At 38.5% G+C, this 17,335-nt stretch overlaps 2 protein-coding genes across 3 annotated transcripts; one reads left to right on the plus strand and one right to left on the minus strand.

Moving 5' to 3' along the window:
• Positions 1–1,461: 1,461 nt before the first annotated feature.
• Positions 1,462–10,775, minus strand: LOC121894191 (uncharacterized protein C6orf132 homolog). Of its 2 annotated transcripts, XR_006095500.1 has the most exons (6): positions 10,099–10,775; positions 7,703–7,788; positions 5,418–5,508; positions 2,653–4,642; positions 2,110–2,548; positions 1,462–1,794 (listed from the first exon to the last, which is right to left on the minus strand). XR_006095500.1 is itself a non-coding variant. In XM_042406613.1 (5 exons), the coding sequence occupies exons 1-5, from the start codon at positions 10,175–10,177 to the stop codon at positions 2,449–2,451; spliced, it is 2,346 nt and encodes a 781-aa protein (XP_042262547.1). In that variant the 5' UTR covers positions 10,178–10,775; the 3' UTR covers positions 1,462–2,448. The 2 variants fall into 2 exon arrangements, 1 of the variants encoding a protein (XP_042262547.1); XM_042406613.1 differs by having other exon boundaries at positions 1,462–2,548.
• Positions 10,776–13,609: 2,834 nt separating this feature from the next.
• On the plus strand, positions 13,610–16,931 carry LOC121894406 (guanylyl cyclase-activating protein 1). Its single transcript, XM_042406977.1, has 5 exons — positions 13,610–13,737; positions 14,355–14,554; positions 15,437–15,586; positions 15,854–15,944; positions 16,230–16,931. The coding sequence occupies exons 2-5, from the start codon at positions 14,357–14,359 to the stop codon at positions 16,358–16,360; spliced, it is 570 nt and encodes a 189-aa protein (XP_042262911.1). The 5' UTR covers positions 13,610–13,737; positions 14,355–14,356; the 3' UTR covers positions 16,361–16,931.
• The last annotated feature ends 404 nt before the right edge of the window (positions 16,932–17,335 follow it).

Consider the following 17,335-nt stretch of genomic DNA (forward strand, 5'->3'; position numbering starts at 1 on the left):
GACCCTATTGACCCACTGCCGAGTCAGACGAGGGTAGTGTGGGCGGTTGGCTCAGAAGTTAACAAGATTACATGTGTGATCTGCCGTCAGTGGCAGGTAAGGTGTCATTGCTCATCTGTGTATGCCATAAATATTTTCACATGTCGCCAGCACAATGTGAAATGGCTAATAATATAAACTTTACCATAATAATAATAATAACAATAATGTCCTCAGATGCCATTTTCTATAGTTGTGGTGAACAACAGCAATGTGGCCCACCATGGTAGAAAGCTGTTATTTTTAGCCATGCTAGGGGCGTGGCTCAAGGGATGGCAATGTGAGTCAGTCCAGACAGAAAAATATCAACAACTAATGAATGGATTGCCATTACATTTAGTAACATTTGCCATCTCACTAAACTATAACATAAATATTATTAGCATGAGCATTTAGCTCAAAGCACAGCTGTCCCTACATACAATCAGTATTGTGTTTGACATGTAGCATATCCTTAAAAGGAATTTGGTACCAAATTATGATTACCCATATCATCAAAGTGTGTATGTATATATATATATATATATATATATATATATATATATATATATATATATATATATATATATATAATAAAAAATCCTTCTCTCACCCCCCTCCCATGGGGGGGTGGTGGTGGTGGTGTGTCTTCCTCAAGCTTGGGTCCTCTACCAGAGGCCTGGGAGTTTGAGGGGTCAAGTATCTTAGCTGTTCGTAGGACAGGACTGCTCTTCTGGACAGAGACCTCAGATGTTGTACCTGGAATCTGCTGGAGCCACTCTCCCAGTTTGTGGGTCACAGCCCCCAGTGCTCCGATTACCACTGGCACCACTGTTGCCTTTACACCCCACATCTTTTCTAGCTCCTCTTTCAGCTCTTAGTATTTATATATATAAAACATATACATATGCATATATAGACATATATATATACACACACACACACACACATATATATATGTATATATGTATATGTGTATATATGTGTATGTATGTATACATACCACCATACATAACTAGCCAAGCTAACATTGATTTGAGAAATTAATTTTAATACTGAGATCTACAAAGCTCCTAAATCTAGCCTCACCATGTCAGGAAAAATGTTACATTTTCAACATTGCTGATGAAAGTCTTTATGTTGATAGTGGAACTATGATGCCATTTTGTTAAAATCTTGCTCATATGCACACCAAAAAGCATAATGTTGGCTGTGCTTCTGTCTACAGGGTTCCTCTCATGGGGCTTTATGTTGCTTTTAATTTTTTCACTTTTCAAAAAGTTTTGTTAGCCATGTGAACTGCTTCTGATTTAGAGTTTGTCTCCAAGTCGACTTTCACTTAACTAATGACCAACAACGTAATGTTTCCGTAACATTTTACTGACTAAGATGTCTTGACACTAACACAACACATTAAAACCGTACACAAAAAACTCAACAACATTTAAATTACTGTTAGTATTTATTTTCCAGTTAGGGAGTTGTTGGACAACATTGGGTGTAGATACACAACTCTGCTTAAAGACTTATAACGAATATTTTAAATATTTTGATTACACAACCTTAACATGTACATACAACTACATCTTACAGTATGTATGCTCTATTTTAATCTTATACAAACCAATATTTACAGCATAGCAACAGAAATGTAGCTACATTGATACATGCAGAATAAATGTTATACAGATGGCAAAACATTTCCTAGATCAATAAATATGAGAAACAATCCTACTAGCACTCGTCTGAATTTAAAGTTGGCTTCTTTCCATGGACCTACAAAATGTAAATGTAACAGTGAAGAAACATTTCAGTTATGGGACATGTAATTACAGCATGAACCGCAATAATTACATTTTATATTATTTTTCTATTTTACAATCAAGATTACAATAGATTCAATAGATTATTAAATCTACTGAAGACTTTTCATGTTCTACAAATGACTGTATAATGTACAGTCATTTCACTCAGCATATAGTTTACAGCGATGAAGTGTAAAGAATTTTATTAATAGAATTTGCTCATATGAGTTTTATCCACATGGCACTGAGATAGATTAAAAGCTGTGGTTAAAAAGGCAATACATACCTCTACACTGAATAAACGGCAGCAGCAAAAAAAACTTGGTGCATGGTCTACTCTCTCTTTATACTTCAACAAAAATAAAATATAAAAACAGAAAAGAAAACACTATTTGACTGTGTGTTTTCTGGAGATTAGGCAATACATTCAGACTACACTATTCATAGTAGAGCGAACCATTGTTAGGAGACATTTTCAACATATCTGACAACCGCATTTGTGTAACTCATTTGTTCAAAGTGCTTTTTCCCCCATTGTACAAATTCCTTCTGATGTAAAAGTACATTTTACAATCAAAAGCATTATGGGCTATATATTGAAGAACACCTATCTTATTTACTCCTCTCATGGAGAATCCCCTTTACTGACAAGAGTAATAGGCTGTTTGGTTCCAGGCCGAACTGTGAATGTCATACCATACTGATGTTTTGACTGTGGTCCATTGCTGAAAAGAAGAACACAATCACGATTATGAGTGGATACTTTACCCAAACATTGGTCTTACTGGCTAATAATGATGGTGTCATATTTGAGCACAGGAGGTCTTACCTGGTGGTAGCTTTTTTTGAGGACGTCTCCTGATACTTTCTGACCACTTTACCCTCCAATTCCCGCATGTCCAGGGTTGCTGCTTTCTTGGCCACAGGGTAATTCGTGCTCTGTGGTGTGGCTTTGGGGACAACAGGGATCTTAGTGTCCTCATTAGACAGGGGGGCACCCCAGTCATCAGAACTGGAGTCTACATCTTTCATGGGAGTTAGTTTGTGGTCCATTTCCAACATCTTCTTCTGTAAGATGCTCAGGAGTGTAGCCTGACTGGGCGAAAGAGTAGATGGTAGCTGAGTAGGGGCCACTTGCGGTTTTGTCTGAACTTGCTGCTTTGGTTTGACATCAGTGTCAGGAGGCGGGAGCTTTGGAGCTGCTGGAGGGTTTGGAGGGTTAGGTTTTGGTGGAGGTGGTGGAACATGAGCTGGAGGGAGAGGGTTTACAGTTGGCGTTGGTGTCTTTTTCATGGGAGGATCAGGTGGACGGATGGAAGGAGGGGGCTCCATAATCTCATCAAAATCGTCAAACTCTGGCGGCGGGGGAAGTAATGGCATACTTAACTCCTCTTTATTATCCTCACACTGTGAAGATTGAGACTTTGGCAGGCTTTGCTCTGGATCTAGTTTCTGCACAACTTGGTTGCTCACACTTGGGGATGCAGCTTCTGCTGTCCTACTGAGAGCTGGACTGGTAGATGGTATCTGATTCTTGATCAGTGTGGTGCTGTCAGATTTTTCTAGAGTCTGAATTGTTTGCATATTCTCCACAGGAATGAGAGACTTTGGTCTCTCCTGCGTTCTCTCTTGAGATGGTACAGAGGAGGGTGAGCTGGATCTTGGAATGACAATAAAGGAATTGCGACTTGAGTCACTCTGGTGAATGCTCGTACTAGGCTGCTCAGTCTTCTTGGCACTGTTTTCCCGTGACAGAGTCGATCTCTGCTTTTCTCTTTGCTTAGCCGCCATTAAGAGAGCCAGCGGGGAAGCTGCAGGTCCCTCTCGTGCCCCATTGGTTTCACTACTCTTCAGGTGGCGTAGTTTACAATCTAATAATGGACTGAATTTGCGACTTTGACTTGGAGATTCATGTTTGCCCTGGCTAGTTTCTGAATTCACCTCAGTACTGTTCACTTTCTGAAGCTGTGGTGATGTTTGATGTGGAGTCTGAAGAGGTTTCTCTGTTTCTTGCTGTGCTGAAACTGTCCCTGTATTAGCCTCCTTTTTTGGTCCAGGTAGGGGTGACTGAGAGGGCGGGGTAATTTGTAAGTTCTCCTTAACATCCAATACATCTTTGGAAATTGGTTTAGATGGTGGTGCCACCTTAGGGGCTTTTCCATCTACCTGGACAAGCACTGGGGCGGACATACCAGACCCAGAATCCTCCAGGAGTAAGATCTGCTTGGGTCTGGTGTCACGCTCCTCATACCCACTGAGAACAGAAGGCCGAGGAACATTGTAAAGCTTTGCTGTGTTTTGGGGATTGAAGGTGGACAGTGTGGGTGTTTGCCCAGGTGGAGGTGGAGCAGGGGTTTGTGGTGGGGAGTCAAGGTTGGAGATAGAGGACAGTCTAATGGGCTTTGGAGGTGGCGTCTTAGAAGTCTTCTGTTGCCTTTCAATAGGGGGCTGTGGTGGGGCAAATTTTGGATGCTCAGGAACTTTGGCTGGTGGTGGGATAGAAATGGGTATGGATGACGTAGAGCTGCTAGAGCAAGTAGATGGAGGCTTTGGCGGAGCCATTGGTGGGGGTTTTAAGAGGCTTAGATCCTCCTCCATGGAGGGTGCTAGTGACATGAGTTTTGGAGCAGGCATGGAAGGAGGCTGAAGGGTTGCCAGGTCTGGACCATCTAGATCACCTATGAAGTCTAGTGGAGGAGGGATAAAAGTCCCTGGAGGGGGTGGAGGGGCCACAGAGGGAGGAGGAGGAACAAATATTTCCCCCTCCACCAGGTCAGGCACAGAGATAACTGATCCGTTGGATAACCGATCTCCACCGACTACGAAAGGAAAGAAGACAGAGTATATTTGAGAAAAGATCAGTGCTGTTGTGCACTATGGAGCATGAGCATTTACACTGTTTAACATGTGCTGCTGTCTTATGTTTGAAGCTTTTACACAATGTAGAAATAACACTATCAGAGACATACTGTGTGTCAACAGGATTATAAAAATACAATGAAATTCTATGAAGGGCAACCATGCCAATAATTCCTGGAGTATTCTGGATATGATTAGGTACTTTCAAATGTCACATTCACTTGTGTGTAGAAATGGCAATAGAAGCATAATAACTACAGTACATACATCATAAAGAATCCATTTAAAGCTCAAGTAAAGTCTAAAGCCTGAAAAACAAGTAAGATGAGAGCATTTCAGAGCAAATGAAAAACTATGCAATTACGGCATGCAAGGAACAGTTTTATTGCAAATTATTATTAAATGGATCAATAGATCCATAGATGTAGAATTGTTCACAACTAATTTTAAATGGGATTATATCTACTTCTTTCCATAAATGCAAACACTCCCATTCTGTAAATATGCTTGCCATCTGGTATGGCTGTTTGGACCCTTTCAGAGAGGCTATTGAGCAATTGCCTGGACAAACATTTACCTGCCCTGAATTTTCAACACATTCTGATTACTGTGATCCATCAACCAAGTCAAAGTTAGGTTACCACAAATGATCAGGAGTGTAAATAATAGAATTCTAGGCTTTGCCATGTTAAACTTAGAGTACATATTTGAGGTAGTTAAGCGATAGACGCTCACCTGAACCATTGGTCTTTGGACCATTGACATGGGGGAGGAGAGGGACTTTTGGTGTTGGGACAGCAAACCCTTGAAAACTCTCAGATGTGGACTGTGAGGAGAAAACAAACACCATCAACCTGTTGACATTTCAACAACTGAGACATAAGAAAGAAAGCACGGTTCAGGAACAGCGCTAAAGATGAAATAAACTCTACATTGTGTTGTAGAGGCGCCGAAAAGATCTTTTTTTTTTCTCCCCTTGTATTCCTTCACTTGTGGAGTGATCAAACCAGTTTTCAACAATTGCAACGCTCAGTGTACCTTGAAAACAGGTTAGCATGTCCAATACTTGTTAGATGATTAACAGAGCAAACCTTGCTGCCAAAATATGTAATTTCCTCTCAGGTTTTAGTATTATGAGGAAGCTAGCGTATGACAATTCACAAATGCCTTATTATAGTATATAATCATTTTAAGTTTAATCTATGAAAAGCATTGCCATGAATGACAGACCTTCTTTTTTACTACAACTTACTGTTCTGTACTAAAATGCATTAATTTGTTATCTTTGTCACCAAGTAGAGCATATTTTTAGGTTATTCTTAGATATGAAGGTTTTCCACAATGAAAATGGAGGTGACATGTTTCTGAGGTATCCTTTTTTATACACCACACATACTTCACTCATGAGGAACACTTGGTGAATCAGAGGATACACCTATTATTCATCACATTGACTCGCGTTAAGGTGGGCCCGGCAGAGAAAATTGCAGGCTGTCACTTAGATACCTGTGTGTTTGTGTCTGTGTGAGAGAGACGGAGAAAAAGCCAGAGAGAGTGAAAGATTTGCTGTTCTCATCAGAGCTCAAACAATGCTAAAAATAAACACAGACTGTGTTGACACAATACAAGTCCATGAGATTTAACATGGTATATGCCCTTCCAAAGGGCAGGAAACCTTTCCAGCAACACGTAGCATATTTTACTGTTCTACCTCTTATTGCTGTGCTGCAGGTCCTTTGAGTAATCTGCTAGTTCAACAAAGCAACAAGCTAATGACAGTTTCATTTGTTTCAGAAAAACAGTCTAATTAGGTTATTAATGAATTATGATCCTGAAGTTGCTCAGATACTGTTTTTCTGTATTTACTGTGTTTGCATACATGTTACAAACTGTTCAAATTCTAGACAGATATGTAACATTCTTATACATATAATAAAACTGTTCTCAAGTACTTTATGTGCAAATTCAGCCAACTATCGACGTTCAAAAAAATCAAACAGATCTCAGGTTCAGGCAGCTGCAATCTTAGATAGCCACTTTCTTTGCTAATAATCACAGGACCAGATGTAACTTCTGAACACTGCACCACAGACCAAGGGCGTGTCATTAAAAATGACGTATGATCCATTTGATTTCATCTGTTTGGTCCCTGCGCCATGACTCACTTTCATCTGTCACAGCAGTGCTGAGCTGTCCTGCCCATGTGCTGCTAGGCGTGCCGCGTCCAACAAATGCCACAGACACATGCACAGAACACTCCCAAACACTGAGGCGTGAACCAGAGCAGAGATGAGCTCTGTGTGCATATCTGCACCATGACGATTTAATGGGAGGCGTGAGAGCAAACAAACTGCTCATGTAGTAGGGCAAGTAAAAGTGAATCTTTCTAAACCACCTAAGAAATGAAGCTGAAAGCCCTTGTCAAAGCAATGATTGAACATAACACTGTACTGTTCAATTGAGCTTTGCTTTTTCCCTGTGATATAATCTTTATTGTGGACAGCATGCTGTGATATCTCATTGAGAGTTACGTCATCGTCAACAGCTGTATTGAATATCATTCCAAGAAAAATGTCAAGTTTTATCACTCCCACATGAAAGTATATTTAAGTTTTTAGATAAGAAAGTGACTTTGCAGCTCTGCTTGACTTTCATCGGACAGACAACAGCTCCAAACTCTACTGACTCCAGCATTAAACATACTAAATTACAACCAGTTACTTAACAACACACAGGCCTTGTTTTTCCAGGTTCATACGTGTCATGGCACTGGGCTTATTTAAGCCAGATTCAAAGGCACTCTGCCAGTCAAACACTAAACTGACCTTTATCAGTTCATTTGCATCTGTGCAGCTCTTCATATACAGACTTTAAGATTCAGTAATCCTTAACTTGTAGGTAAAAGACACAGTGGAGACTATCAACACGCCTACCTGTTACTCTACCATCATAAAGTGAGTGATAAATGTAAAATAAAATAAAAATCTATGTGCAAAATGAAGATTTCCTGAGATACTCACATGATGCTTGACTGTGGGTCTGGCCCGCACACTGGCAGTACCCGACTCTGGGATCGCTGATGACCCCAGCACCAACTCCACATTATCTGAGGAAATAAAAAGCAAAGCATCATTAGCCTCTGGCAAGCTTCTGGTAGCAAAGCAAGTTTCTACTTATTATTTTTGCCCTTCAATTTCTGCTCAAAGCTCTGTGAGTTATTGTCCTTGTCATTGTGCAGGTAATGAGATACTTTATGCCCTGAATTGGTCTCTTAGTGGTTGTCAGCCTAATTATCTGCTGTGTGGTCGCGTGTCATTTTGTTGTTGACAACAAAATAGATATGCGCTGCTGATGGTAATCTTATTTACTATTGTGTTGAAGTGAAAGCTTCAACAATAATGTTAATCACATTTCCAAATAGAAATGTGTTATCACTTAAGAAGCAATGTATAATTGATTTCAGGAGGGTTTTTTGTGATATATTTAAGTTAAATTCATTGCATTGTATGTATTTCTGCTCTTACTAAAAGAACTGGTATCAGATGACAACTAAACATTTGTGTTTTTAATGCATTTAAAGTTCTTTTTGTATTTTTTAACTGCAAACACAGGAGCACAAGGATAATGAGTTTTGAAGTCAAACTCTAAAGAGATTATTTATTATTGCTTTTCTTATTATTCACTATTAGTGGAAAGGGTCAGAAAATGGTCTTTATCTCACTTACACATAGGCAAAGGGCAAAGTTGAGTCAAAAGAGCAATGGCACTGAGGCAAAGACCCAAAAACTAAACTTATCCTGATTCCCCCACCGGACTTTAGATGTAGAGGTACACACAATGACAGAGCAGCTGAAAAAACATTTTGCTAAACCTTACAATAACAGATAATATCAGAGGTCAGGGGGGTTGTTAGAGAAGAGACATTTAGAAGTCGTACATTCCTTTGCTGTTCATTTCAGTGTCAGTCGTTTTGTTTGTCCAATAAGTGACTGATGAAAGACACTTGTCACTGAGAGGCACTTAGTGTCTATGTTCTGTCAGCCTTCTATAGTAACACTTTTCACATCACAGCAGGAGAAAGAAGAACCAAAGAGCAAGGAAGGAGCATGACATTAAAAAGGAAGAAAAAAAAAATCATGTTGTCCCCTATGATGGTCATGCAGTTTAGACCAAAAATGTGATTATGTCACCTCGAATGACAGCAGAGGGGATTGGCCATGGTGTTAAACCAGTCTAACCAAATGGTTAGTTTCCCTATTGTGCGCCTTCCTGATTTAAATATGTTCAAATGTTCTTTCTCATGTTGCAGCTTTGCATAGCAATTGCACTTGTTTCCTGCTCTCGCCAATCGAATGGAACCAATGTCACGAAGAGAGAGAGAGAGAGAGTGGATGTTGTCTGGGATTTGTGTTACCGTAACATTGCGGTAGAGCTTTTAAGTTGTCTTTTCCTGGTTGTGAGGGCTGCTTTAAATTTAACTGATTTGACATGAACAGTATGTACATTAATAATGAGCTCTTCTCAAAAATGGCTTGTGCAAATATGTTCTCATAATCTCACAAAAAATCTTCATTTAAAGGTTCACTTACTATTCTTTTCCAGAACTTTCAACCACATAAGCCATTCAGTTGTTATAGTATGTATATCATGTTGTTATACTGTGTTCTTACAGCACCAATAAATAGTTTGGATCCGAAACATGTTGTATTAATATCAATGTATTTAAACAAGAGTAATATGTTTTTTTCATGTCATCAGGATTATCTAACCCTACTTTCAGGTTATCACATGTTTTTCTGGATATTTCAGTCTTGATGCTACCACAAACACAACTTCATATAATTTTGTTGTGTATCCAACATTAAAAGCTGACTCACATTCACCGAAACTGTGTCTTAACAGGTCTGAATCAACACTAAACCAGAACGCTTGAAACCTCTGGTTTAGACATGATTTAACTTGCATATTATTAGATATTAGAGATATTCAGTTTTACAAATTTTCCCTTTTGGCTGGAGTTTCTAGAGATGTGTGTCTGCTGCACCTAAACCACAATCCTTTATTTCCTTTGAGCATTGTTCAGGCAACACAGGACAGAGGTCAGGTCACAATCAAGATGTGTAAAGTAAACCTGATTTACCAAGAAGGGACATTAACATTTGAGAACAGGTTTTACATGCATGAATATCTCATTTATCAGGACACATCATACTATAACACTAAATACTGTTGAGATTTCCTGTATAATCCATTTATATTATCAGTTTTAAAGTCCATATGGGCGTTTCATTGAGACAAATAGACTTTTCTCTATGTCATCAACACGTACAAAGGTCGCCTTATTCTTCAGTAACTCGTTTATGTAAACACTTATTCTACATTATAGCCTATAGGCCTTGTAAGCAGTGTTACTCACCCATGTCCTTGATTTTGATATTGGTGTCGAAAAGAGACTGGTTCTTTCGACCCAAGAAGTTCAGCGTCCCCCTCTTCATGATTTTTGATTGGTTACTGTGCAGATGTTCGATTCAGAAGGGCTTATTGACACATGTTGATCAATACGGTAAACTCCGAGGTAAAGCAGGTGGGCACACACTCCCTTGTTACGCGACAGGTGCACCACTGAACACCTGGCTCCTGTGATTTGGTGTAAAGTTTTCGGGACGGAGAGAAAATGGAGCTAACCCCGCCTCCTCTCCTTTCACTGTGCCTCCCTGTTTTTACACTCCCAACAGGTGAGGTCTCAGCTCTCCTTTACACCGACATTCCAGCACAAATCACACAAAGCTCCCGTCTTTAATTTGCTCGGTTTAATCGCTGCTCAGCTTTGATCGCCGTCAAATGAGCCAGTCATCAACATCTGCACCTCAAAGCATTGTGGTCGATCTATTTGACTGCGACAGAGGTTTCACTTCGTGTTTTTTTTGGGATCTGGAAAGAAGACTTAACGACGATTTGATTAATAACCATTGATTAAGCTTTTATTTTATGTGGATCACAAAGGGCCTTTGTGTTGGATTTTTAAAAGGATATAATATGTTATTGGCAAATCAGCTGCTCTTATGGTTGTTAATGTTAATATGTAATAAAAGTGTCATTATGATCATAAATAAGTTCAGTTCATTTTTATTGCACCTTTTAAAACCAGGTGACTGATTAACAGGTGTACATAAAATATGACATAATAAGACATCCAGGAAATATATATTATAAATAATATTAAATAAATATTAAATTAAAAATATCAAATAATATTTAATAAATATTAAATGTTAAATATTGAGAAATAGGACAAAATAGGAAAGAACATAAATCCATTATTTCAAGTTACACAGGTGGAGTTTCTTCTACAGTGTTGGTTCCCCCTTTGTCTTGAGGCTGGACCTGAAACTTTTTGTGAAACATTTGGTTAGAAATATCAGAAATATACAGTATAATAAAGCCAAACCACAGAGGGCGTTAAAAGTAACCCAAACAATCTTAAACTGGATACTAAAATGAATAAACTGAGTCATGCAGCCAGAACTGGAGAGACATTAAGTGTCATAACATTTATTCTTCTGGGTGTTTGCCCAGTTAGTTATTAAATATGGTTGAAACCTTATGTTTTAATCTTTATTATAAATCTTCAGCATCACTTAGGTCTTACCTGAATCCCACAGCATTATTTATGTAAGGATGGTGAAGCATGTGACTTAGGGTTAAGCTGGATAACTGCAAGGATGATGCTGAAGAGTCTTGGCTAAAGAGGATCAAGAATCCTCTAAAGCTGCGAGTGAGCTAATATCTGACAGCGATCGCACACCAGCATCCACCTGGGAAGGCCTTTGTGTCTTCTTGGTCTCAGAGCCATGGAGGTTAACAGGAGTTGATATGGTTGTTCACACCAAGTAATTAAGTCAATACCAGTGGCAAGTAATTAAGTACATTTACTCAAGTACTGTATTTAGTACAATTATTCGGTACTTTTAATGTATGTCAGTATTTTCAGTTATACATTAAATTTTTGGAGGCAGAACTTTGGATTAGTGTTACGGGGTTAAGTTAAGTATGTGGACTTCCATCATTACCTCACTATTGTATCTTTCCAAGTTTGATAATAATCCAAGTAGGATAAGTCACCATTGATCAGATTTATGTTACATGTGTGACAAAAAATCACATTTGAATGTAAATTGTAACTGGAGGAGGACCTGTTTTGTCGCCATGCCTTTACGTAATTACATGGATATTTAAAATATTCAGACTCTCCAGAAAGCCAGTCAATCATTTTTCCCCCCTCATGGCTACAGTCACAGTGTTGCTGTCAAATCTGTCTGTCGCACCCAAACCTTCGCTGTCCTGGCGACACACCGGACTGGTCCATCCAGTTCCTCTGTCCCTGGTTTTCATGCCGACTGATGCGAGGTGAAATGTAAAGAATGTGCTGGCAAGAGCCTCTACCTGTTTCACAGTGCTGAACGTACAGCTCTGCTCTACTCAGCATATCACAAGAAACACACGCGGTGATAGTTATGCACATCATGAGCTCCTTGGTTCATTCATTCATTCATTTTTATTATTCAGTTGTTTCATTTCTTTTCTTATTGCTACATATGTTGATTCAGTGAGGAGAACAACAATGATGGCAGTTTTTTGAGTGATGAATAAAAGTTATATCTTTTAATTGCATATAAACTAATAAAAAGACACTTTGTACAGTAAATAAAATAGTTTTTTTGTGATAATTTTTCATTGTTTTATATCTTAAAACAGAACAGAACAAATAGGTCAATAGTAAGTGTTCTTTTGGTCTGCTATTGTCTCACCAATGATGCCTCCTCCATTACATAATGTCCACTTGCAGTGTTTGTTCACCACTTGTGAAGAGGAGAAGCAAGAGTGCAAATCAATACATTCAAACATATAGTATACATGCAGTACGTAGCAATGGCAAATGAAAAAAAAAACTAAATGAGAAAAAAGTATAAAATAAACTTCCTTTAAGTGTGCAAGTTATTGAAAAAAAACTAATACTTCTCGTTGACCCTGTCCCCAGGCCCCCCTGCCCACCCTCAGCTCACCCCATAAGGACGCCAGGTAGGTAATTAATAAATTATAATAAAAGTTTCTTCATGTGTTATTGAAACATCAGGGTCCTGATGGCAGACATTGCCAATGCAGGCACCCTTTGATCACATTTAACTTTAGTCACAAATCTTATAGGCCCTGACCTATATATTAGCAAAATCATAAATGAGCACAATTACAGCTGACATGCTGCACTGACAGACACTAAAGTAAAAGGCGATGAAGACCGAAAGACCATCAATATCATGACGAGGTTTGAAACGGTTGTTAAAGGAAATGAAACTACAGAAGATATCTGAAACATGTGGAAACGTGTGCAGTTTCTATGATGAAAGAAGCAGTTACAGTAGTATTTCTTCAGTAGGAAGTAGTTCCAACAAAACAATTTGCAGTCATCTGTGTGCGTTGTCTGGAGTAATGAGGTCACTGTTTCTGGAAAGTGACAACACCTTGGTGTCTCCAGTCTGTTTATGTAGTACACTTGAGTTGCTGTCTGCTGTCTGACAATGCACCATAATCATGTCTATGTGATGTATTTTTACTAACATTAATCTTCCCTTTTTTTTAGTTTTATATTCTTTTTTAAGGTGACTGTGTAACATCTGTCCAGGGACAATAGTTGAAAGATACTGTAGACTTTTGATTAAATCTTTGGCTAACTCACCTCATTTCAGTGCACTGTCCCTGTTAAATAAATAAATAACTAATAAAACAAAATTCCATTCACCTCTATTGTAAGGGGCTGGGGGCATAACATTTGTAATTTGGCTGAACTGACTCTTTAACTTGCTGTAACAAAACCTCTCAGTCTTATATCTAATTTTCCTTACACCAAAATCTTTTGAGTAGCAGGGGACAGTCGCTCTGGAGGCATATTGCTGTCCTGCATCAGCAGCCCACTGCAGTGCATCTGCCAGCAGATGGAGGAGCTTTAAGAGGAGCTTTTAAGTAACCCAGTGACGGCCTTCCCTCCAATGAAACTAGGGTAAGTTGAGAGATCATGTGGGACTATAATGAGCAGACTTAAGGAAAGGAGATTTATGAATATGGTCAAATATTTAGAAACTGATCTTTGCTGCAAAAGGCTGCAATACTGTATTTTAAAAATGAGTTTTTTGACCTCCAGTCCAAACATACATACTATACTGCAACTAAGCAACTGAGCGTCCTTAAACACAGTTCATGATTTATGGTTTATACAGTTTTTAAAAATTATTTCAGCTCTGCCTTTGGGAGGCACAAGTTGTGTTGCAGATTTCATTAAGCACAATAGTACATAGAAACTGCATGCAATGTGTCTAAGTAACACTCAGTGGCAGTTGATAGTCAACTAAAAGAAGGCATCAAATCTTAAATATCAATTTTTGTCAGCCGGTGTCCTGTACAGATTTATTTCTGCTCTTAATTATTTAAGTCGCTCACAAGTAAAGTGGATTACAACTTCTGAGCCTTTCCCACAGACGCACAGAGAGATGATTGGCTAACGAACACACTGCTGCTTACAAACAGTTTTTAGTCTGCATACGTGCGATGCCTGGATGCTTGGTGGAATTCTGGCTATGGTTTTTACAGAATTTTTTACATCTTTATTTTAAATAACAGACATGGGAAACAGCAACGGGTCGACAGTGGAGGAACTACAAGCTTGTGAGAGTCATCAGTGGTACAGAAAATTCATGACTGAGTGCCCATCTGGACTTCTCACTTTCTACGAGTTCAAGAAATTCTTTGGCCTGAAGAATCTATCGGAGACGTCAAACGCCTATGTTGAGACTATGTTTACAACGTTTGACATGAATAACGTAAGATATCTTGTAATCTTCTGCCAGGGTGATGTATTTATTCAAATGTCACTATGTCAAGAAAGTGGAATATTTAAGTGTACTCATCATTATTTGTTTTTCATTTTTACTGAATAACATTGACAGTAAAATTTTTTCTAATTGTATTCTTTAGATATAAAACAAAAGATGTGGTTAAAAAATATGTATGTGTTTTTAGGTAGATAACTTATGGTTATGCTGCTAATATGAAAAATCCAAACCATACTCATAATGTACCAATAACACTGATAATACCACTACTACTACTACCAAAAATGAAAATTATTATCATCCTCATTCTCATCAAAGAATCAATCATCATCAAAGATCTTAAACAAACATGTATGTTTATTTGTTTAAGTGCTTTCGCTTTCTACCAATTATATCTATTTCATGTTTATTAATAGGCTGTGGCAAACTGAACTGTATGAGTGGAGAAACTGGCTTATGTTTTTTTTAAACAGTGAGCTTATTTTGCTCCAGTGTCAACTTGTGTTTTCATTGGAGCAAAGTTGATTGTGTTATCTCTACTAATAGAAATCTGTTGGAGAGGAACTTAGCGTATTAGAGAGGGGGCTTATCCCACGCTGCTTACCCAAGTGACCCACAGCCTTAAATGAGACAGGTGCAACCTGTATATAGATACATGTTAACTACCAGCATGTACATGCTCATTAATTAGGAGTGATATTCTTGTCATATGTGAATTTATCTAATTCATTGTTATGTGGTTTCAAACAGAAATGTGTTTGTTTTAGTAATTATGAATGTTGTATTAGATGTTTTATGGAGGTTAGTTCACAAGAAATTTATGTAATTGGCTGATGACAATATCAAATGGTGTCCTGCTCCTTTTTTTAGGATGGCTACATTGATTTCATGGAGTATGTAGCTGCTCTGAGTCTGGTGCTGAAGGGAGGAGTGCAGAAGAAACTTCGCTGGTACTTTAAACTGTATGATATCGACGGGAGTGGCTGCATAGACCGTGAGGAGCTGCTTCTGATAATTAAGGTGCGTCATGTTAAAGCTTGATGAATGGCTTAGTAACAGACCTAAGAAAATCCCAAGCACTGTCCCGACACAACCTGCAAAGGATCTCAATGAGATGCAAGGTAGCAGACATGAGGTAGTGGAAATCCAATCTCAAGCTTAGAGGGGTGTGGCTCATACTGTGGTGATGCAAGGTGCCGAGACAGATAGCTGACATTTAGCTGACATCTACTGGTTAGGAAATGACATACAGTTTTAACATGAGCTTGTCTCTTTGTGTCATGCTAGTCCATCCGTGCCATCAATGGAGTTCCTTATGAGATGTCAGCTGAGGATTTTGCCAACATGGTGTTTGACAAGATTGACATCAATGGAGATGGTAAGATCCCTGTCACACCATCACCATCACACTGACAGCATCAGAGCTTGTAACATTAGCATATAGAAGAATATAACTGCATAATAATTGTTTAAATGTATGATTTCCTAACTGGACACTAATGTGAAACCAGAGTTGTTTCATTTGGCATAAACCACAGTTTTGATGCATGGCAAGTCTATAACTATACATGTTAACCATAGCAAATTATGCAGTGAATATTTAATCTATCACCACAAACATCAGATACTTTGGTTTCAGTGTGTGTGTTTATCTATTTTCCAGGTGAACTGTCCTATGACGAGTTCATGGAGGGGGTTCAGAATGACGAATTGCTGCTGAAGACGCTAACAGAAAGTTTGGATCTCTCGCACATTGTTAACAAAATTCAAGGGGAGCTGATGTCCAAAACCTAATTTTCCAACTTTATGGACCCTGAAATATACACTTATGTGTGACTGTGCCACGGCTGATTGAATGAAGATGTGGATTCAGGATAACCCATGAATAACAGCATCACCAGGACAAAAGGATGGGGAGTGATCTTTGGATCATTGTTAAAGTGCAGCTCCAGTTGTACTGTTTTTATCCCCACACATTCATGGACCAGCAAAGACTTTCCTCGCGAAAATTATTCTACATCATAACTTCTAATGCTTTCAAAAGGGCCATTAAACACTCCTTGGTGATCCAAGTTTTCATATTTATGAGCTATATACGCATGTAGGCCTACATAATGAAGACAAGTTTATCTATATTGTCCAACTGTATCAGGGTTCAAGTGCATCGTCTGATGAATCCCAGCTGAAAGGCTGATGATTTCTGTCCAATGTCCAATTAAGTGCCAATATTGCCAAGAACCTGATAGCCATTGCATGTGGTCTGTTGAACTTTACATTTTTAGGTATCAGTAGAATTTGGAGACACTTAACTTATATAAATGCAGTATTTTATACACTGTAGCATCCCCCCTCTGATGAGCCATTATAGAAATGTCACTGTTGGAATTTTTGTAAAGCATTTACAGTAAAACTGTTTCATACTCTGAGTTTGATGTGAAACACAGATACAGTAGCTGTACTGTATATTTTAAAATAAATGATAAACTGTATTCAACTCACAGGGACTTTCCTTCTTTACTCTTCATCTGAAGGCATGCTGCCTGCTCAGGGAAAACACAATCAAGCTGGTTTATTATTCAGGCTAATATATTTAGCAACGTTATGACAAGGCTTTTAAAATATTTTTGTCCTTGATTTGTAAATTGCAGACCAATGTCAGACAAAAAATCCTACAAAAAAGTTCCTGACACTGTCAAGTCTGTTGGATAAGGAGTTTGTAAACGATAGTAAGAGATATAATAATAATGTCATGTAATTAATTTAGATATG

This window comes from Thunnus maccoyii, chromosome 3, assembly GCF_910596095.1.
Source record: "Thunnus maccoyii chromosome 3, fThuMac1.1, whole genome shotgun sequence".
In the NCBI taxonomy this organism is placed as follows: Eukaryota; Metazoa; Chordata; class Actinopteri; order Scombriformes; family Scombridae; genus Thunnus; species Thunnus maccoyii.